At 41.2% G+C, this 23,288-nt stretch overlaps 1 protein-coding gene across 1 annotated transcript in view; it reads left to right on the top strand.

Moving 5' to 3' along the window:
- The window catches only part of KCNH8 (potassium voltage-gated channel subfamily H member 8), a 355,081-nt gene that overhangs the window by 220,478 nt on the left and 111,315 nt on the right, over positions 1-23,288 (top strand). Inside the window, exon 6 of the mRNA XM_054020303.1 lies at positions 12,419-12,576. Within this exon, the coding sequence (XP_053876278.1) occupies positions 12,419-12,576 (158 nt within the window). The remainder of the gene's footprint in view (positions 1-12,418; positions 12,577-23,288) is intronic.

Here is a 23,288-nt window from a genome sequence, read left to right as displayed (position 1 = left end):
TGCATGCAAAATTGTAAGCATTTGGTGTCCTGGCAACGCCAGGGAAATTTAGGCCAAGCACCTAACTCCTCTTCAGTTAAGTCTTTCGCTGTCTGTCAGCTACTTATGTGCAGTGAGTGAGCAAATAATTTTTACTTCAGTACCTGCTCACCGGAGGTGTTTGAGCCAAGTGAGGATGAGCAGTTTTGTCATATTTCAGGTCTCCTATCCAACAGACTGGAGAAATGCTGGCATGTTTCTACACTGGGTATTTTGTAAAAATTCATAACCAGAATTGAAATTGTGATTCACATTGGGAAACTGGTTTACGTATGAAAGCAAACAACTCTCTCTCTCACCAAAAACTTCTCCACTGATTAGTCATTACTTGGCTTGCCACAGCATAGGAAATTAATGTGAATAGCACCCACCAAGCTCCAGATATTCATGGAGACAGGATGATATTTGTGATCAGAACAGAACTGCAGAAAACCATGCTGGTTTCATGTCCTCATCATTAACGGCTTTATTTTCAATAATGGTTTCTATTTTTTTTTTAAGCTACAAGTTGTCCCTACAGATATTGCATCTGCACTTTTTTGTGCCTGCACTTCAAAGCAAACACAAAACTGTACCCACACCAATAATGCTAGTTTGAAATCTAGTCGGAAATCAAACCTTAAGTGTTATGATGATAATTCCAACTTCCTCTTGAAAAACTTCAAAAAAGCCCAAACACACAAACAAAATCAATGATGAGCTGAAAAGTAAAATTATTAGTAGTATTTACAGTATAATTCCTGGAGGTTATGTCAGAATCATCCCTTATGTGAATTTATGCAAGGAAGATGCAAATGGCAATGAGACCCACTAAATATCCAATTATCCAAAGGTTGAAAAGTTAAGCTAATTAATCTTTTGTGAAAGTGAATGTATCCAAATAATCACTCACTCTCTCTCTCTCACACACACACACACACACACACACACACACACACACACACACACACACACAATGACAGTTCAAGAAATGTAAAGGGAAGAACTCGTGGAGAAGAAAAGTTTGAAATTTACTTGGATCACCTCACTGAGAGGAAAAGTCAAATGGAGGTAGGAAAATAGGAAAATGTGCATATTGTGAATGTGTTTCAGGGCTTAGATGGCTCTTCATCAGAAACTTCTTAATGGAAAGAATATGCTGCAATAATAGACATTCACAAAGGAACTATGTATATTTATAGGCAAATCAAACAGTAGAATTGAGCAGAAACAATTATAAAATTGACATCCTTGTGACACAGTGTATTAGTATTAGGTGGTGCTTTTTAAACACATTTTTACACCTCACTCCACAGAAAGCCTTTTGTGGCCATCATCACCATAGTATCTGAGCAGCACATCTTAACAATAGCCTTATGAAATAAAGAAATCTTATTCTAACTTTAAAGAAAGGGATGAATTGAGATTCTCTTCTTTCCCACTCCCCTCTACAAAATGCACCTCTCGTCTCTTTTCCCTTTCCACTGGTCTTGTGTCCATCAGTCTGTGTTCCCTTTCCCCTTTTTACCTTTTCTTCCTGGCTGTCCCCAACTCCTGAGTCCTTCTGCCCTCTCCAGATCTTGTATCTTTGTCCACTCTGTCTCATCCCTTGGATCCTTCTCCCCTCTTGCCCTACAGCTTTCTCCACCACACCTGGATTCTACTTCCCGCGTGGGGCCTTGGAGTCTAGTGCTTCCTCTGCTCCCCTGGAACCTACTTTTTCCCCTCTGAATCCTTCTGCTGATCATGCTCTGCCACAGCCTTAGTTTCTTTCTACTGGCAGCTGCACTGAGAACAGGGAGTCGGATAGCTGAGCAGAAAAAGGAATGGAAACATCTTAACCCAACAGTATCAACTTTATCTACAAAGATTGGCAAAAGTTTTTCTAAATGTGTAAAATAAATAAATGAATAACCTTACAAAACAGCCTTCAGTAGCTGAGGGCAAACAATCTGACTAGTTTTAAGATGGAGCTTTATACATTTATGGAAGGGATTATATAAGGCAGTTGGCTGTGATAGCAGGGGACTTGACTTGAGGAGAAAGGAGGTCCTGCATAGTCCTATGTTACCAAAAGAAATAAGAACACATTTTAATTGTAGCATTTCAAAATTTGTTTAGAAAGTGAGGATTATTTTACAAATGCATGTTCTCACAGTTCCTTGTAGTGTCATTGACCTATTTCTCATTTAAAGAAATGTGCATACTTGCTATGTTATCTCGGGCAACAAATATTGACTTGCACTCGCATTGACAATGACAATATTACTAACTGAATCATTGTTTAAACCTGTGTCCAAATTGCTAATTTCTTGAATAATATTACTGGGTGGAGAACTATGGACTGGATTTACCAGATATCTCTGTCTTTGTAAATTATTGATATTGCTTAAACATGAATTTATTGCTGTATGTCGTTTTTAATTAAATGCAAAAAACTACACTAAGGCTCCTCCAATCGGCTTTTTGAGGGCAGGCACCTGTGTCCCAGTGGAACCTCATTTATTTCAGTGGGGTTCAGTGTAAGAATGGGAGCCAGTTTAGAATCTGAGCCTACAAATGTACAGTCAGATGGAGTCAGGTATTGCAGAATGTCAAATTTAAGATTGGAATTGCAACTCTAGCTGCTCTTTTTTATATATGAATTATAATGTCTTTATGTGAGCACATCAGAGTGTTCAAATAGTGCATAGTAATAGAAAACATTTTTTACAACCTGACATAAAAATGTTTCTTAGATTACAAATGATCAAAAAATTAAATACTGTATGCCTGAGGGTACAGAGCTAATGTTGTGCAATGTACTTCAAATTTAAAGCATTTTCTGGTTGTGTGCTTAGTTTTGCACCCTAAATGTTATCATAATATAGTATTGCATTTTGTTTCCTAATTTTATTTTTAAATTTTTTTAAAGAACAGATTAAAATACATATAAAATACTTATGCTGATGTTTCTTCAAAAATTTAAGGCAATAAATAAATTTAAATATATTCACTACTTCTCCCATAAAAACAATGTACAGGACAGCCTTTGATGCCATAGGGTGGCAATTCAATTCTAAAATGGTGTTCTGGGTACAAGAGGTGACATTTCAATAGACTAAATCCCACAACATGTACAGCTGAGCTTTTAAAAGAAACACAGATGACAAGCTGCTTTATTCTTTTGAGAGATAATCTGTTCAGGTAAAGGCTGAGATAGTTAATGGTGCCATCTTACATAGCAGCTATGCACTGGAATGAACTGCTACTGTAATGCATCAAGTTCTGAGGTAATCAGAAAAGTGCTGTATCAACTGTTTCCCCTTGTTTTCTCCAACACAAATACTGATTGATTGATTGATTTTTTTTTAAATGTCCATGAGGCAGTAATATATTGAAGGGAAAAGCATTTTGTCTGAAACCACATGATTTGATTAGAGTGAAGGAGAAATCAGTTAGAAGCAAGGATCATTTTTCAAAGAGAGAAATGTTATTGAGGTACATGATTAAAAACATGAATGAAGAGGGAAGACAGAGAAATATTTATAATATAAAATCAGCAAAAGCACTTGGCAAAGGGGTGAATAATTTAACACAGGTATGTTTGGAGCTCCATGCTGGGACCTGTATTTTGAATACTTGGGGATAGATTGTTCTTTCACTGATTCCAATCTTACATCAGTGTAATCTCCACTGGAGTTCTCCTAATTTTCAGTGGTGTGAGTGGAGAAAAAATAGGCCCAGGATATTTCACAAGAGTCAGTATCTCCTCAATATAACACACGCTGTGATGCTGCTCTGAAAAATTCTGTTTTAAAGTGACACTCTTTGGAGTGATGTAATTGTGACTGATGCCTAGAATGGACCATGCTAAAAATACCACACTCAGGACTGACTGCAAGAAACAGGACAGGCACATCCCCAAAACAGATATTTTATTTTATAATTAGATTCACCAAACCAATAACAAAAGAGATTCTGTAGCACCACAGTGTTTCACAAAATGCAGTCTCCTTTAAGCATTCCAGACCGTGGTTCCCATTCAGACAAACTGGTCTTATATGATGAGAGATTATTGAAAACCCAATTAACCATACATGAGGTTCTATCAATCCCAAAGGATCAGACACTTGCCCCAAGGTCGATATGTATCTCAGATCTTACCCAAATATCATGCTGTCAGCCAATCAGTAAACTAACTAAAGATTCAGAGGGGTAGCCTTGTTAGTCTGGATCTGTAAAAAGCAACAGAGAGTCCTGTGGCATCTTTAAGACTAACAGATGTATTGGAGCATATGCTTTCATCAGCGTATGCTCCAGTACATCTGTTAGTCTTAAAGGTGCCACAGGACTCTCTGTTGCTTCTAACAAATGTTATTAATAATAAAAAAAGAAAAGGAGAGAGTTTTGGAATGTTTAAAAGATCATATAAATGACAAATGATTGCAATGTCCTTAGATCAGGTTTGTAGCAATGATCGATGAGTCTGCTGGCTTGCAATAGTCTCTCGGGAAACTTCCAAAAGCCACTTATGGCTGCGTGTAGAATACAGACACTGCATGGATCTGTATCAATAGGTATAAATATCGGTGTAGATAGTGAGGCATAGCTTAGGTAAGTAAAGTAGAGTGCCCTACACACCTGAACTCCCAGGGTATATATACTCTCATGGCTTTCTACATACCCAAGCAATGCCTCCTATATCTCCACGGCTATTGTTAGCAATGCAGCATCCTGCTTCCTCCCCATTTTTTTAGACTTTCCTTGCCACAGAACAAGGCTTTGGTGGCAAGGAGCTGCTTTATCTTTTCCCTGCTTCTAGAGCCTTTCACTGCTGCATGTAGCTACACACTGCAGTGACAAGTGTGGACAACAGCGTACCTTTCACTGTGGTGTATAGAAACAACTGCAGTGTCTGTACTCTACACACTGGCATTGTGTAGACATAGCCAAAAATTCAGGATAGTTACCCTTGCAGCAATCACACCATCTTTAGATCCAGGGGATTGGTTTGCAGCTCTCTACCTCCAAGATGCATATTTTCATATTGCAATCCATCCAGCCCACAGATGCTTTCGTATGGTTTATAGTTGGTCAGGGCCATTTTCAATATCAAGTCCTCCGCTCTGGACTTTACACCTCTCCCAGGGTCTTCACAAGGTCATGGCGGTAGTAGCAGCACAGCTTCACCATTTTAGAGTAATCATCTTTCCATACCTAGACGACTGGTTTCTCAAAGGTGGATCTTACGAAGAAATTCACTCTGCAGTATTGAAGCCCTTAAATCTATTCAACAGGATAGACTTACAACTCAATAGAAAAAAAGCCCATTGTGACCCATTCAGAAAATAGATTTTATATGAGCTACCCTGATGTTCAGGGCTTGCTTACCAGAAGACAGATTTGTTACTGTAAACAAACCTAATTTCCCAAGTTCAGATGAGACCACAAACTTCAGCAATAATATTCCTGGAACTTCTGGAGGCCTGTGCCTTTGGGGCACTGCACTCCTGTTTATATATTGGTTGCTGGGATGGAGTCCCTCTCCACTTGTGGTGCCTCCTGCTGTTTGCTCCTGCTGGTTGCTCAATCTCTTATCTGCATGCTCCCCAGCAGGCCTTCCCCCGTCTTCTCTCTGTATGCGGCCTCTCTCACTTTGCTGCTGCTTCTGGTCTGTGGTTCAGCCCTCCAGCCATGTCACTAAGTCCCTCCCCTTCTGGAGAAATCAGTCTTTCTGGATGAGGTGTCCAGCTGGCATCTCCAGTGCCCTGAGCAATTGCCCAGTGGTTGGTAGAGGAACCCAGGCCCACCCTCTACACTGGGTTCCAGCCCAGGGACCCTATAACATGCAGCTAGTTCTGTACTATTTTTGACCTTGCTGCTGTTTCCTTGGGCTTTTTCCTCTCTAACTGGCTCCCTCCAGGTTCACCAGCTTCTCCACTCCCTCTTTTCAAGGAGCCTGTGCAGCTTGCCTTCCTGCAGCCTCAAACACTCCTCCTCCTTTCCAGGGAGTGACTCGCCGGCCCTAGTTGCTGCCCTCTACTCTGTAGCCAGCTACCGGACTTTCTACAGGCCCTGCCTGTTCCTGCCCAGGTGAGACCATTCCTCCTCTATTAGCTCCCTGGCTTGCAGTCTAACTAGTAGCTTGGACCCATCTGGCCCCACTCAGCTCTTGCCAGGCCAGTGTGGGGTGCACACACCATCACCGTTGCTTCCAGGTGTGATTGAGAACTGTCTACACTCCCAATAGACACAATCTGGACAAAATAGTGTCCATTCCACCAAAGATTTTGGAATCACTCAACTGGTGGGCAAACCTAGATGAAGTGTGTTCAGGAGTTCCATTCACACCAACTCCCTTCACTGTGATCATAGTCACAGATGTATCCCTGATAGGATGGGGAGCTTGTTTACTAGATCGCACCTTTTGGGCATATCCCATTAAATCCTCACCTCGGCCACATACCTACCAGGATTTCAGAAGATGATAGCTAATAACCTAAGCAGACACTTCTGCCAGGATCACAAAGTGGGAGTACAACTCCTTGACACTGAAGAAGGTATTTCTTAGTGGGATTATCCGGATGTGAACCTCTTCACCACCATCACCAACAGAAAATGCCAGCGGTTCTGTTTGAGGGCAGGTCTGGGTCCTCATTTGTTAGGAGACACCTTCCTTATTCTTTGGTTGAGAAAAACTTCTATATGCCTATCTGACTCAAATGGCTCAAAACCATTACCAAAATCAGAAAAGACAAAGTCAGAGTCGTCCTAATAACACCAGCCTGGCTGAGACAAGTTTGATTCCTTTATCTAGTTTGCCTCTCATCTCACCCCTCACTTTGGCTACTACTAATACTTGACCTTCTGACCCAAGATTTGGGTCCTTTATCCCAACCTTGTTGCTCTGCATCTCAAGGCTTGGCTCCTAGAGGGCTGGCAGGAATAGAATGTACTGTTTAAGTGAAGTGCTGGAAGTACTACTGAATAGCAGGAAGTCACCCACTAGAAAATCATATCTACAGAAATGGAAGAGATTACACCAACTGGTACACACAGCAGAGTATCACATATTTTGGACTACCTCTTTGTTCTGAAGAGCTCTGGACTGTCCTTCAACCCCTGCAGTACAAGGATTTTCAGTACTTGCTCACGTTGCTATGTCTTGATTCATTAACGGATTAACAAATCTCTTCCCACATGTCAGGGAGGACCTACACCTTGTCTTCAGCTCCCTAATGAAACTTCCTTTCGAGCCATTAACATAATTTAAAGACCGAGTCCCCCAGTACTGTCTTTTATAGGGAAAGGTATCTCTTAGACTACATCCTTATTTCCCCCCTAACGTAATCTCAGATTTCCATAATAATCAGGAAATTGAACTCCCAGTCTTTTACCTTAAGCCTCACCAGTCAAGGGAGCAAGCTGTTCTTCATATCTTAGACACCAGGAGAGCTTTGGCTTTCTATCTAGGGCTTCTCTCTGATTGATTGTTTCCTTTGCCGACAGAATTAAAGGAGCGCCTACATCTCCCCGAAAACTCTGCAAATGGGTCTCTGGCTGTGTTCTTTCTTGTTATGAGGCTGCTAAATTCCAAGCCCCCTTGTAGAGTTATGGGCCCCTTGTACCAGATCACAGTCTACATCAGTAGCTCTGTTGAGGAATGTTCCAATAACAGAAATCTGTAGAGGTGCCATGTGGGCTTTGGCTCACATTTTCTCACAGCATTATGCTCTAGTTCACACCTCCAGGACAGAAGCTGCCTTTGGAACAGCTGTTTTTCAAACAATCTTAGATCAAGTTTCTAAGAGAGTACTGCTTGGGAGTCACCTGAAGTGGAGAACCCATAAAGAAATTATTCAGAGAGGTTACTTAACTTGTACAGTAATTGGAGTTCTTTGAGATGTTTATTGCCAAGAGTGCTTCTGTACCTTCCCTTCTTCCCCTCTGCTTTGGAGTCTGCCTTGAGGAGACATTGCAGTAGAGAAGGAACCGAGAACACCTTATCCAACATTCCCTTTGTGACAAAGTTCCTCCTCTATCTTGGTGGGTCCTGCGCTTATTGGCGGATTTTCTTGCCTCAGAGATTCACCATGTGGGTTGGGGAACAGCCCAGAGACCTTCCCCTCTGGAAGAACCCACAGTCCAGGTCAACTGGGAGGTTGGGGGGAACCCGGGCTTGCCCTCTACTCCGGGTTCCAACCCAGGGCCCTGTGGACTGCAGCTGTCTATAGTGCCTCCTGTAACCGCTGCATGACAGCTACAACTCCCTGGGCTACTTCCCCATGGCCTCCTCCAAACACCTTCCTTATTCTCACCACAGGACCTTCCTCCTGGTGTCTAATAACACTTGTGCTCCTCAGTCCTCCAGCAGCACACCCTCTCACTCTCAGCTCCTTGCACCTCTTGCTCCCAGCTCCTCACACTCACACCACAAACTGAAGCGAGCTCCTTTTAAAACCCAAGTGCCCTGATTAGCCTGCCTTAATTGATTCTAGCAGTTTCTTCTTACTTGGCTCCGGGTGTCCTAATTAGCCTGCCTGCCTTAACTGGTTCTAGCAGATTCCTGATTACTCTAGTGCAGCCCCTGCTCTGGTCACTCAGGGAACAGAAAACTACTCATCCAGTGACCAGTATACTTGCCCTCTACCAGACTCCTGTACCCCACTCGTCTGGGTCTGTCACACCTTATATGCTCTTATTATGGCACACAAGGATAGCTACAGTGCATGTCTGGACTGCTACCAAAAATTTCCAATCAGAGGTGCATGGGGCTTATTTGCACCTGAAATGAAGTATCCATAGGGACAAACATGTGGAAGAACTCCAGTTATTGTACAAGGTGAGCAACCTCTCCTTCTCATACTTCAGGCATAGGTCAGTCACAAATAGGCCTCTGCCTTTGGATCATGACTCTTTTCCCTGGTGTAGGATACCATCTAGCTAGTATGTTGTGGCTTCCTCCTCTGTTTCTCCTTCATACTTGAACAAAGCTACTTACACTGTCTCAACCTGTTGTGCTGGTTATAGCAATAACATTATGGAAATATGTTTGCAGTGTTGTTGTAGCACACTATTGGTTCCAGGAGATGAGAGAGACAAGGTGGGTGTGGTAATACTTTTTATTGGACCAAATTTTTTTGGTGGAAGGGACAAGCTTTCGAGCTTCACAGAGTTTGACCTGAGGAAAAGTTCTGTGAAGCTTGAAAGCTTGTCCCTCCTGCCAAAAGAAGTTGGTCTAATAAATGATATTACCTCACCCAACTTGTCTTTCTCATTATAGGACTATGTCACTTCCAATGCTGGCCAAGCTTGGAAGCAATTAAACAGAAGACACACAGAGACAAATCAGAAAGAGGGAGAAAATAGGATGGGACGAAATGACACACAGCGGAGGAGGGTAGCAGGAATCACAAACTTTACATCCTAAATGTTGCTTAGAATACAGTCAGTATTGGAGTTATGGTATGATTTCTCATGGTTCCAGGTCCGATCTTTAGATTCCTTGGTGATTGTTTGGCTGTATGAGAAAATTCCCTCAAAGTTCAAAGGCTAAAATACTGTCTTTTCAATCAAATAAAGTACTTGTGAGTCTCTCTAAAATGTCTAGAAAGAGCATGATCAATTGTCATTGTCCCATTAAAATGTGCAGTCAAGATAGTGTCTGATAGGAATTTCTTACCATTTCAAGAATAGTAAATCCCTTGCTATTCTAATTTGTAACCTCATAAAAACCCTAGAAAATCATCTAACTACACAAACTCAATACGTACTCTTTGTTTTGTGCTTGCTTTCATCAACACTTCTTATATGAAATTTGTTTAGGTTAGAATAATCCCCTGCCATTTTTTTACCCATTTTGGCTCAGCAAAGATATTAAAACTCTGTCAAAACTCTTACGGTTTGTACACACAAGGGATAAGGAGCCCAGACCTTTCTCTCAAGGTCTATTGGCCTTTATCCTGTATGAGACCATGGAGGCCCAGGCTTTTTTGTAGGCTGTGGAAATATTTTACCTTTTTCTTTTGGACTACTTTGACCCAACCCCAGTCTCCTCTCCCTAACAGGTACAGCTGAAGAGCTGTACCCCGAGTCTAGAAACTAGACAACGATCATGATGCCATCCAGAGAAGAATGTCCAAGGCAAGAGAGTGCCCTCTACACACATCCCCCACAGGGGATACCAGAGAGGTACAACCTATATCAGTCCCCCTTAAATTATAGGTTTTAATACTGTGGTTAGTAGCTGTTTGGCTCAAATATTTCCCTGCTACCTATTTTGATGTATTTAAATAGAAACCTCTAACACCACATAAATGCTTAATTATTTTGCCTCTGCACAGATTTCTAATTGTTTTGATGTATTTAAAGAAGAAACCTTTAAGCTAATATAAATGTTTAATTGTTTTCCTTTTGGCGCTCACGTTAGTGAAAAGCAGATCTACCTACTAATTCCTCAGCAGTCAGATATAATCGTTCTTGATTTTCTAATTGCAGAGCTTTGAAATAAATCAAAGCACGGAAGAAAAACTTTTAACTGTCCAGTTTTACTTTTCTGTTGTCCATGTTATATGAAAGCCCACAGATAAATACCTGTTGGGGTAAAGCTCACCTGGTAGTCTTTTATAGCTTTGCTAGTAATGTTGCTTTATGCATTGAGCATTGGAAATCTACACTTCAACTTTGACATCTGAGAGGAGTTTTTCTCTTTGTTTGCTCAAGCATGCCGGATGTTGCATACATCTGTGATGGACTGAATTAAAAAGGCAGAGATAAACAGTTTATAAAGAATTAGGAATTACAAGCACATGATGCTCCATGTGCATGCTGTGGAGGAAAAGTGTTTAATTCCTGAAAGCTCCCTATAAAACAAGAGAGCCAACAACAGAACAATCCTCCCAATGGGAGCTAAGAAAAATAAAAATTAAAATATTGGGGGAAAGGGGAGTATGAGGTGTGAGGGGGGGGAGAGTACTGAGTATATAAGTATGAACGATAAAATTCGAGACATACTTACAGCCTATCTTTATAACTTTTTCATATAGTTTATTGGGTTGGTGCAATTTTGTTTCACAACTGCCCTACCCAATATACAAGCTACATGTATATAGGGAAAGGAAATACTGATATTTCAGAGCAAAATTGCCTGATAACTCAAGAGATACTAACCACTGGTATTTTGTGTTTTTGTGACTTGACAATAAAAGTGAGCATACCTGTGTAATTTAGTTTGTTCGTAGTGGACTGACATATGGAGATTGTCTACAGAACCTAAACAACCAAGAAAACCCACTGAGGTCTAGCCTACCAGGCCACAGAGATAAGCCACCCTATATCCCTTTGTCTTCACAGGGAGAAAGCCAGCCCTGCCACTTTACTGTCCCTTTGTACCTGGGACCACACAGTTCTCTTTTGTGGGAGGCCCCTCAGAATTCTTAAAGCACAATGCACATTTCTGGTGCTGTAAAAATAAAATAATAATACCCTAAATCTGTGGCAGTGCTCCTTTGAGAACAGTAGAAGTTATACCAGTAGCTCTCGTTGGCATCAGTAGGAGCTATGTGCATAGCTCAAGGGCAAGATATGGCCCTCATCTTTTGGGAAGTGAAAATAATTTGAGACTGAACTGTCAAGATCTGAACTCTTATTTGAAATGGAACGTGTTTTAGCATGCCATGTCAAAAGAATCTCTGTGTTGACAGACATGCAGCCTTAAACAATGAAAAGGAAACACACAAAATGCACAAGCCACCAAATAATTCATATTGCTTCTGATATCTCTCCAACGTACCCCACCAGCCAATTCTTTTCAGATGGCTCAGCACTTTTCTATTTTAAACAAGTGCTTACTGTTGAAGAGGATATTTCTTTTGGAATCCTGTGTTGGGCAGTTAGAGCAGAAAGTTGTAATAAATTAGATTTTTTTTCATTAAAAATAATTGTTTCCCCCCTGTAATTAATAAAATAATATTTTAGAGTAATTGAATTACATGCATTGTGGCTTCATTTTTCTCAGTGTAATAGCACAGCTATTACAATGAGACTATGTGATCCATTAAAGAAAAATGTTAGGTTTGGATTCAGAGGCTTTTCTTTATTTTTTTTATTCAATAAAAGCTCCCTTTGAAATCGATGCAAATAATGCCCTAGGCCCATTCCTTTATACACTGACATATGAGTAACTTTACTCCTGTGACTGGTTCAATGAGACTAGGTAGGTATGTAAAGTACATAAGTGTTTGTAGGATCAGGCCCGTAGTAAGGATTAAAGGAAAACTGAGTAAGGACTTCAAAATATGACCCTGAGTCTTTCTTACCAAGCATTTGGAAAATAGACTTACTGTCCTGATTGACACTGCAGTCCATTTGAAGCAGGAAGTACCTGTGTCTAACTCTGTTTCTTCTCTTTGTCAAGCAGATATTATTTTAAATTTCCGAACAACCTATGTCAGCAAGTCTGGCCAAGTTATATTTGAAGCAAGATCTATTTGTATCCACTATGTGACTACCTGGTTCATCATTGATTTAATTGCTGCACTTCCCTTTGATCTCCTTTATGCTTTTAATGTCACTGTGGTGAGTACTACACTTGCATTCTATTAACAGTGTTTATCTCAAGGGGCCATTTTTGCACATCAGCTTTTTTTTCAATGGGGAGGGGGGATTGTTATATTCTCATAAGCAAACTAGGAAAATGTGGTCTAGATTAAATTATAATAAATAAATAATTAATGGAGATATCCCATCTCCTAGAACTGGAAGGGACCTTGAAAGGTCATTGAGTCCAGCCCCCTGCCTTCACTAGCAGGACCAAGTACTGATTTTGCCCCAGATCCCCAAGTGGCCCCCTCAAGGATTGAACTCACAACCCTGGGTTTAGCAGGCCAATGCTCAAACCACTGAGCTATCCCTCCCCCCTAAATTACTATAAGGGGGGTGCACAACTAGTTGGAAGAACTGGTTGAAAGAGTAGTCAGCAACTGTTGGCTGTCAAACTAGGAGGGTATATTTAGTAGGGTCCCTCAAGGGTCAGTCCAGAGTCTGGTATTATTCAATACTTTCATTAATGACTTGGATAATGGAGTGGAGAGTGTGCTTATAAAATTTGCAGAGGACATCAAGCCGAGAGGGGTTGCAAGCACTTTGGCAGACAGGATTAGAATTCAAAGTAACCTCAACAAATTAGAGAATTGATCTGAAATTGACAAGATGAAATTCAGTAAAGACATGTGCAAAATACTTCAGTTAGGAAGGAAAAATCAAATGCACAACTAAAAAATGGGGAATAACTAGTAGCGCTGAAACCGGCCTGGGTTTATAGACCATAAATTGAATGAGAGTCAACAATCTGATGCAATTGCAAAAAAGGCTAATATTCTGGGGATATTACCAGTAGTGTCATCTGTAAGACACAGGAGGTGATTGTACCACTATACTCAGCACTGGTGAGGCCTCAGCTGGAGTACTGTCTAGTTCTGGGGTCACAGTTTAAGAAAGATGGGGACAAACTAGAGAGGAAAGCAATAAAAATGATAAAAGGTTTAGAAAACCTGACCTATCAGGAAAGGGAAAAAACTGCACATGTTTAGTCTTGAGAAAAAAAAAAAAAAGACCTGAAAACTGTTTTTTCACATATCAAGGGATGTTAAAAGAGAACAGTGATCAATTGTTCTCCATGTCCACTGAATGAAGAACAAGAAGTAATGGACTTAATCTGCAGCAAAGAAGATTTAGGTTAAATATTAGGAATAACTTTCTGGAATAGGCTTCCTGAGGAGGTTTTGGAATCCACATTACTGGAGGATTTTAAGAACAGGTTGGACAAACACCTGTCAGGGATGGCTTATGGTTACTTGGTCCTGCCTCAGCACAGGAGGTGGATTTGATGACCTCTTGAGGTCCTTTCCAATCTTACATTTCTATTATTTGAAATTTGTTTTCTCTTTCAGCACTGTGAAATGTTTTGGCCTAAGGTCACTCACTCACTCATGCCCGTCACCCCAGTCGGGGTATGGGCCGCCAACCACAGATCTCCAGAGTCCTTTATCCTGGGCCATTTGTTCTAGCTGGTTCCAGGTATAGCCCATTTTTTTGCTATCAGCCTGAAGGTCGCGTCGCCAGGTGTTTCTTGGACGGCCTCTTTTCCGCTTGCCTTGGGGGTTCCACCGCAATGCCTGTCTAGTGATGTTGGTTGGCTGCTTGCGTAGTGTGTGTCCTATCCAACCCCACCTTCTCCTTCTAATTTCTTCTTCTGCTGGAAGTTGATGGGTCCTCTCCAAGAGGTAGATGTTGCTGATGGTGTCTGGCCAGCGGATCTGGAGAATCCTTCTAAGGCAACTATTTATGAAGGTCTGGATCCTCCTGGTGGTTGTTTTAATTATCCTCCAGGTTTCAGCTCCATACAATAAGACTGATTTCACGTTGGAATTGAACAGTCTAATCTTTGTTGCCAAAGACAGCTCTCTAGAGCTCCAGATGTTCTTGAGCTGTAAGAAAGCTGCTCTTGCCTTACCAATCCTTGCTTTGATGTCTGCGTCCGTGCCACCCTGTTGGTCGATGATACTGCCTAGGTAGGTGAAGGACTGCACTTCTTCCAGAGGGATTCCATTCAGTGTGACTGGGTCATTACTGATGGAGTTAATCTTGAGGATCTTGGTCTTGTCCTTGTGGATGTTGAGGCCAACCTGTGATGACATGGCTGCCACTACATTGGTCTTCTCTTGCATCTGCTGTTTGCGATGCGAAAGGAGTGCAAGGTCATCGGCAAAATCCAGGTCATCAAGCTGGGTCCACAACGTCCACTGGATTCCGTTCCTACGCTCATAAGTGGATGTCTTCATAATCCAATCAATGACAAGGAGAAAGAGAAATGGTGACAACAAGCATCCTTGTCTGACTCCGGTTCGCACCTGGAAACTGTTTGTAAGCTGCCCTCCATGGATCACTCTACAGTGTATGCCATCATATAAGTTCTTAATCAGGTTGACCACCTTTGCTGGGATGCCATAGTGCCGAAGGAGCTTCCAGAGAGTCTCTCGATCCACGCTATCGAATGCTTTTTCATAGTCAACAAAGTTGATGTACAATGAGGAGTTCCACTCCATAGACTGCTCGACTATGATGCGAAGCGTTGCTATCTGGTCCGTGCATGATCTATTTTGCCGGAAACCTGCTTGCTCATCTCGTAGCTGTGGGTCAACGGCATCCTTCATTCTCTCTAAGAGAACTCGGTTGAAGACCTTCCCTGGCACCGACAGAAGTGTGATTCCTCTGTAGTTGGCACAATTGCTGAGGTCTCCTTTCTTGGGGATTTTAATAAGATATCCCTCTTTCCAGTCTGCTGGAATCACTTCTTCTTCCCATATCTTCTCAAAGAGGGGGTACAGCATTTCCACTGAAACATCCAGATCTACTTTCAGGGCCTCTGCTGGAATATCGTCAGGTCCAGCCGCCTTCCTATTCTTCATCATAGTGATGGCTTTTCTGATCTCATCTCTGGTTGGTCTATCACAATTGATTGGAAGGTCTTCGTTGGCTGGGTCAATGTCTGGTGGATTTAATGGTGTTGGTCTATTCAGGAGTTCCTCAAAGTGCTCCGCCCATCTATTCATCTGTTGTTCTATTTCTGTTATAGACTTTCCCTGCTTGTCTTTGACGGGACGCTCTGGTTTGCTGAACTTTCCAGACAGTCGCTTGGTGATGTCATACAGCTGTTTCATATTACCGTTGTATGCTGCCTGCTCCGCTTCTGCTGCCAGTCCATCCACATAATCTCTCTTATCCTTCCTAATATTCCTCTTCACTGCTCTATGGGCTTCAGCATACTCTTTTTGCGCTTTAGCCTTTGCTGCTCTAGTCCTGCTGTTATTAACTACTGCCTTCTTCTTCTTTCTATCTTCTATCTTAGTCAAGGTCTCTGCTGTGATCCACTCTTTCTGCTGATATTTCTTAATTCCAAGCACTTCCTGGCATGCTGACCTAAGTGTCTCTCTCACTTTCTGCCATCTGTTGGATACACTGTCTTCCTCTTCCTCAGACCGATCCTGTAGTACTGAAAACTTATTCTTCAGCATCAGTCCAAAATCTTCCTTGATCTTATGATCCTTCAAAAGGCTAACGTTGAACTTCACTCTTCTATCTGACGCGTCTATCCAGTTCTTCTTCAGCTTCAGCTTCAATCTGGCCACCACTAAGTGATGGTCGGACGCTACGTCTGCTCCTCTTCTAACTCTAACGTCCTGCAAAGATCTTCTGAACTTCTTGCTAATACAGACATGATCGATCTGGTTTTCTATCATGCCTGCTGGCGATACCCAGGTACTCTTGTGGATCCGCTTGTGAGGAAAGATGCTACCTCCTATGACCAAGTTGTTAAGTGCACACAGATCCACAAATCTCTCTCCATTCTCACTCATCTCTCCCAGAGCGTGGGTCCCCATGACTTGTTCATATCCTGTGTTGTCAGGTCCAATTTTGGCATTAAAATCTCCCATAAGGATGGTAATGTCTTTGTCTGGGAGAATCTCTAATATTTTCTGAAGTCTATTGTAAAAATAGTCTTTGTCCCCCTCTTCACTGTCATTGGTTGGAGCATAGCACTGTACAACATTCATCTTAATCCTCTTCATTTTAGTTCTGAAGGATGCTGTGATGATCCTGGAACCATGTGCCTCCCAACCAATCAGTGCCCTCTGTGCCTGCTTGGACAACATGAAGCCTACTCCCTATGTGTGGGGTGCGTCACTCTCTTCATGTCCGGAATACAACAACAGCTCTCCTGTCAACAGTCGTCTTTGTCCAGCTTGCGTCCATCTTGTCTCGCTAATGCCTAGTAGGGTCAAGTTGTTGTTCCTCATCTCTGCTGCGACCTGTGCCATCTTTCTTGACTCGTACATGGTCCTCACGTTCCATGTACCAATGGTAATCCTCCTGGTTGCAAGAAGGGTAATCAGCTTAGTGACTTCCTCACGACTTTCACCACCCAGCGTCATGCGTCTTCGAGTCGAAGACCCTTCTTTTTCCAGGCTAAAAGTCGGTTATCTCTATTGTTGGCGTTTCTATAGCAGGTTGATTTTTTACGGGGTGGAGTTGCTAGCCCCACGCCCAACCCTCCTCCTTTATCCTGACTTGGGACAGGCAGATGGCCCCAAAGGACCTCTCTGGTGGAGTTTTGGCCTAAGGTACTAAAGGGATAAATCAAATGCAGTTGTTGAAATGTATTTAACAGCTCAGCCATAGGCATCAAATTGACAAGAAGCCCATCAGTGGTGCTATTGAATTCAATGGGACTTCTGGTGGAGCAAGGTGTTACTAAACCAGAGTAAAGGGATCAGAATTTGGCGTGTAGGAAATTACTAAGCAGAGCCAAAGTGTCCTCTGACAATGTAACAGTGAGTTGGGCTCTTACCCAAGTGACAAAATGTCAGCCAGACGAAGAAGAATTTTGAGCAGTATTAAAGATAGAATGTGAAGACAAAATAAATTGAGCTTGTGCCTTTTTTGCTTCTTTGTAATGTATAAAGAGAGTGTAAAAATGGTCTTTTCTGAGATTTTTTCCTGTTTGTTTTTAAATGAGAAATTCATCTCTTTCCTAAACTGCAAGTCTCTATAGCCTTACCAACTTTAGCAAAATTAACCACTGCTGGCAACTGGGGTCAGCAATGGAAACATCTGAACTAGATGCTGAAAATGCCTTACTTATCAATGTAGCCAAGGGCAAACTGTGTAAATCATCATCATTTCAGAAGTCCACATGGAAGTTAATGCTCTTCAGATCATCAATTTCTGCTCAGTACCTCTTCCACCATTTCTTTGAGAAGGTGTGTTCAGTACAGATGGAGAGGCTCATGGGGGAGAAGAGAGCTGGACAGGACCAGGGTGAGGGCTATATCCTCAGCAGAGGGTCTGGTTTCCATAGAATTTGCCTGCAGTTCTTGTGGCAGATTTAAACTCTTTACTTCGTACGTGGTTATAAACTTATGCTTAGTGTGGAGCATTCAGCAGAAACTCAATATCTAACTTTGGAAAGATTTTAGCAGAGATTTTCCATTCCTGTGGGTTTTTCACATAAGAGGACTGGGTGCTTAATGCTTAGCATTTTGTAGTTCTTAGGATTTTGTCCTCCTAGGAATGGACACACACATCTCTTGTTAGTATTGAGAATTACACATGTAGGTTGAGGGTAGAATAGGTTAGAGAGCAAAACTAGCCAAGCCCATGAAATTAATTTAATTTAATTAATGCATATCTTTTCATGAACAAAAAATAAAATGTAATATAATAAAATACAATATTTACATATTAATTCATAAACAAAATTCAGATTGAAATATCTGTCAATAATCCTCATTATGGTATCTGCCACAAATGAAGAATTTCATTTAATTTATGGTGACTTTCACATGTAGCAAAGTTTTATTTAAACTGAATTGGTTGACCCGTGTTGGAATCCTCTTCTATAAAATACATTCTTCATTTTTATTCTCTTTTAATTCCCTCTCCTTAGCTAACCTCTCTTCTCAGCCCGTCTGACATATTAAGAACAGACAGTCTGATGTTTGGTGCTGTAATTTTAATCCCAGCTCAGTCAATGGGTCCAGGTTTTCATATCACAGTTTCTACAAACAGTAGGCATACTAGTGCATTAAGCTACCAATCCAGTTTAGCTCAATGCATTAAATGTGCCAACCAACATGAATGTCAATGAATTTTATTTCCAGTCAGAAATTTACATTGCAACTTCTTTCTGAATGAGCCATTCCAAAGCCTTTTCTTCAAGGATTATTTTAAAAAAAGGGGAACAAATCACTATTTTAGTCTGTAACATAATCTGAATAAAATGTTTCTTTTAAAACTAGTACTGTTGGCATCATGGGTTGGGGAGGATCTTTATCATAATGAATTCTGTGGGGAAGAACCATTTTCCAACAATTATTTTTTCTGTTAAAGACGACACAGTAATACAAATGCTATAATAATTTGATTAGTTCAGATCTGTCCTTCCTATCATTCCTTTTATCATTTGTTGCAGTGGACAATATTACAGTAACTAATAACTTAGTAGGCCGCTGAAATAGTCCTCCCAGTGATTCTCCATAAGATAGGTAGTGAGCCATAGCTCTGAGCCCTGAGTAAGGAACAGTGTATAGCTGTGTTGCCCCAGGAAGTAATTGTGACTCATAGTCACAGCTTCTCAGTTGCTCTGGGGATGAAATAAGATGTTTCATCTTTTTACAAGGTGCAGCTTACATTTCCACCCTTATCCTGACCCAGCTCCATTGGACTTGTGCATCGTGGAGCCTGACCCGAGGACTTGTCCACTTACTGGTGGTTGGGGAAGTATCTCCTCCCCACCCTTCACATACCCTTTGCATCAGGGTTGCAAAAAAGGAGTTGTAGGAGCTAGCTGTGTTGACTCTATGCTGGCTGGGGGATGCTGCCATCAGTAGGGTTATCTCCAGGATGACCAGATAGCAAGTGTGAAAAATCTGGACAGGGGGTTGAGGGTAATAAGACAAAGCCTATATAGGACTGTCCCTATAAAATCGGGACATCTGGTCACACTAAATATCCCCAGCAGGGGAGTTATGGGAGGTTTTCTCCCTTTGTATTACCTCAATTGAGCAAAGGAGCATATCATGGCAGAGGATTGGCCAGCCTTATCGTCTCATTTAAGTCAGTCTATTCAGATCCTTCATCATATTTGTGGCTCTTCTCTGAATTCTCTCTATTATGCAGTGGGCTTTCTAGTTTTGAGAAACCTAGGACTTTTTAATCTTGTGCACTCACTGTCTCCCCAAACACCTCCATGTTTTTATCCAAGGGCATAAATGCCCCACTGCTTTGCACTTTGTAGTTATTTACCTCTGTGCAAAATTGGTGTTAAGTGCTACCAAATCAGAAATCTGAATATTACACCAGTAATAGTATTCTACACTCATTTTGCACATCATTTGTTCTAGGGTAAATGACTATCCCTGGTGCAAGACGAACAGCTAACAGAGTTTCTGTGGGAGTTTGGCCTGAAAAAAGAGAGTAGTGGTTTTGTGTTCAGTGCTGGAGGTGCAGTCTTGATATTTTTTTTTTTCAGTGATTTGTTCTAGATGTCTGGCTTGAATCCGTGTTTGCCGGTATCCCTTAACAAGGGGGAGGAGTTGACCTAGTTTTAAAAGCCTGTCACTAGCAAAAGTTGGAGCAACTAGCAATTAACTGTGGAGTTTCTCTGAGAGAGTAAATGGAAGTTTGGTATGGGTTTCCCCTCACCCCCCCCCCCCCCCATCCACCCCCCGGCTTTTTTTTTTTTTTTTTTTTAAGGAATAGGGCCTAGGAAAAGAATACAATGATGCCTACTGAGGCAGCACTAAAAAGTGACCATAGGAGATACAGAAGATGATTGGATGCAGTAGCAGTAGTATGTATGTTATCCTTGAGTGAGTATCTGATGGAAGCTACTTATTGATGAAATGTTGCCTGATAGAACTTATGAGAGAAGACCCAAAATAGCTAGTGGTGGTGATATCTAGTTGAGTAAAAGGTTTGTTGCACTAGGGAATGGTGAGGGGAAAAAAGGCAAAAGATGGGATATCGAGGAAGAAAAGAAGGGAAGCCAGTCCCTGAAGAAGAGAGGAAGAGATGATAGAGACAGCCAGGGACTCCGTCTAAATGGGGCTGATGTATGGGGACTGTAGTGTAGACATACCCTAAAGTGTTAACCCAGTGGAGGTGACTGTGACAGGGTGTGACTCACCACAGTGGCACCTCCTGTTGGCCATCCTGAGGATTAGAGTAGAGTCAAGAGAATTCCTTCCAAACTTTGTATCAAATTTAGCAACTTCATTTCTCATCCCTAATCTCCTCAGTAGTTCGAGGCAGTGAAGCCTGCTATTCTTTCAGCTTATGCTGCCTTTTGCTAAACTCTTGTCTTTATGTCATTGCAACAGAAAAGGTTAACCCAGCTAGTCTAAATTGATTAACTGAATGTAGAAATTCAGCTAGCATTGTATTTATGGACAAAGCAAATCTACCCTGGCACAAGTATGAGTGCTGATTCTTCACTTTGTCTTTCTAAATTTATTATAGAGAAAATAAAGCTGCCTGCTTTCATCTGAGATCTTTCAATGACAGATTGAACACAATAGAAGAAAAAAACTTGGAATAACTAATGAGAAAATTCAGTGTAATTATACAAGATTTATTATGCTCATGTGCAAATTTATTTTCACATAATTTCAAGATGTGGGTTTTTTTATCCCAAGTAGAAAAATGATTTTTTTCTAGACATCATAAAAATAAATTTTGTATTGTTTCATCTATTGTTTATTATCCAGTAGTGTTCTCTGTTTTTATAAAAAAAAAAGTGGTCAAAGTTCAGAATTTAGTCACAATTTACGTAGGAATGAACATGGAAATCAGCATTTTTTTTTTTTTTTTTTTTTTAGCAACATGACTTATGCCTGGGGATTTTTTTTAATCTTCACATAACTTTTGCCATGCTGTAGTTATGGTTATGTCTGAATTTAAGCATCTATATCTCAGCTATATTATCATTATTTGCTTGAATTATGGTACAGGCCCCAATTAGAGGTGAGGGTTCTATTGTGTTAGGCACTGTACATACATATAACAAAAAGGGCTGTTCTTTCCCCAAAGATTTTTACAGCTGTCAACCACAGTCCTACAAACACTTACTCACATGCTTAACTTTACAAACATGAGTAATCCCCCTGACTCCTTAGCACATGACAAGCGATGGCTAAAACAAGCAAATGCAAGGAAGGGAGGAGGACGTGGGGACAGTGAAATGTTTGTTTGGTATAATAAACAGCAGTCTCAGTATGCAGATAGACTGCCTAGCTGTTGTCAGATATTATTGATTGCAGCGCTGTGTCCTTAAGGAAGGATTTTAAAGGAGGATACTGTAGTGGTTTTCTGGATTTTTCCTCCACTGTATAGGGGGCAGCATGGGAAAAAGAGTGAAAGTTCTTGAGGGATAATTAAAATAATGGGCAATGAAGGCACAGGTAAAAAGTTCAGGGGATAATGAAGCATTCAGTGTAAATCAATATCAAGGATTAGTTGTTAATGTTTTATAGTGGTGCCACATCAGTCTATTGGGCCATATTCTGCTGTCAGTAACACCAGTGTAAATTTAAATAGCTTCATTGACTTCAATGGATTTGCACAGGTGTAACTGGGAACAGAATAAAGCCCATGGCTGGTTTGGGGTTTCATTAATCATTCCAAACTTAGCCCAGGTTGCAAACTTTATCAGCCAAACTAGGCCTACTTTTGAGTGAACCGAGCCATTTTATTTAACCTTTTAGAATGTCAACTTTTTGTTGATTGAACCAAAAAGCCTTCAGTTCATACTGGGTTAATATAGGAAAACAATGGTCAAAAATTAAAAGATTTGCTCATGTTTTTTATAGCACCCATTACTGTAATATACAAATGTTCTGGAATTACTAGCGGGAGATATGCAGTTTGATTTGTGTTTTTCAGCCAACACAAGACAGACACAGAATGAGTCTTTAAAAATGTATATATTCCAATGACTACATGAAATAAATGTAAATAGTGATGACAAATGATAAGAAATGTAAAATGTAAGCAGAAGGCCTGGAATATCCTGTGGGTTTGGCAGGAGATTTAAAAGCTTGAGTCAAATTTTCACAATTCCTGGAAGTTATTTGGTTTCTGCATCCATTGAAAAATATAAAATCAGATTAATTCACATTGCATTCTCTGAAGCAAGAAGCTGTATCATGTGGAAATAGTACAAGGACCTTCTCTGAGGCATAATCCCTTATGGAGCTCTCCTTTGCAATGGAGCAATAACTCCTCCCATCACTGCTGTCTTTCCCAACACAATAGTGTGCTTGAATGACATATCAGAGCTTGTAATGTTCTCTCTGGTCTCTGTCCTGCAAAATATCTGTAGCGTGCTCTTGCTTCCAATGCATAAACTACATGCCCTGTTTTTATCTAATATCCACCTTGGGAGAAACCACTCATCCCCTTTTTATCCAGGCTTTAGTTACTGAGTCATTTTTATCCCACATGCAGGGCCGGCTCCAGGCACCAGCATAGCAAGCAGGTGCCTTGGGCGGCCAATGAAGAGGGGGGCGGCACGTCCAGCAGTTCGGCGGCAATTCGGCTGCGGGACCGCCACTCCCTCTGGGAGCAAAGGATCTCCCGCCAAATTGCTGCCATAGAATGAAGGGGCGCTAGAGCTGCTGCCGAATTGCCGCTGATCGCGATTGCGGTTTTTTTTTTTTTGTTTCCCCTCC

The sequence above is a fragment of the Malaclemys terrapin genome, chromosome 2 (assembly GCF_027887155.1).
Source record: "Malaclemys terrapin pileata isolate rMalTer1 chromosome 2, rMalTer1.hap1, whole genome shotgun sequence".
NCBI lineage: Eukaryota > Metazoa > Chordata > Testudines > Emydidae > Malaclemys > Malaclemys terrapin.
Note: the sequence above shows the minus strand (reverse complement) of the source record. Positions and strands in the feature narration are given on the sequence as shown.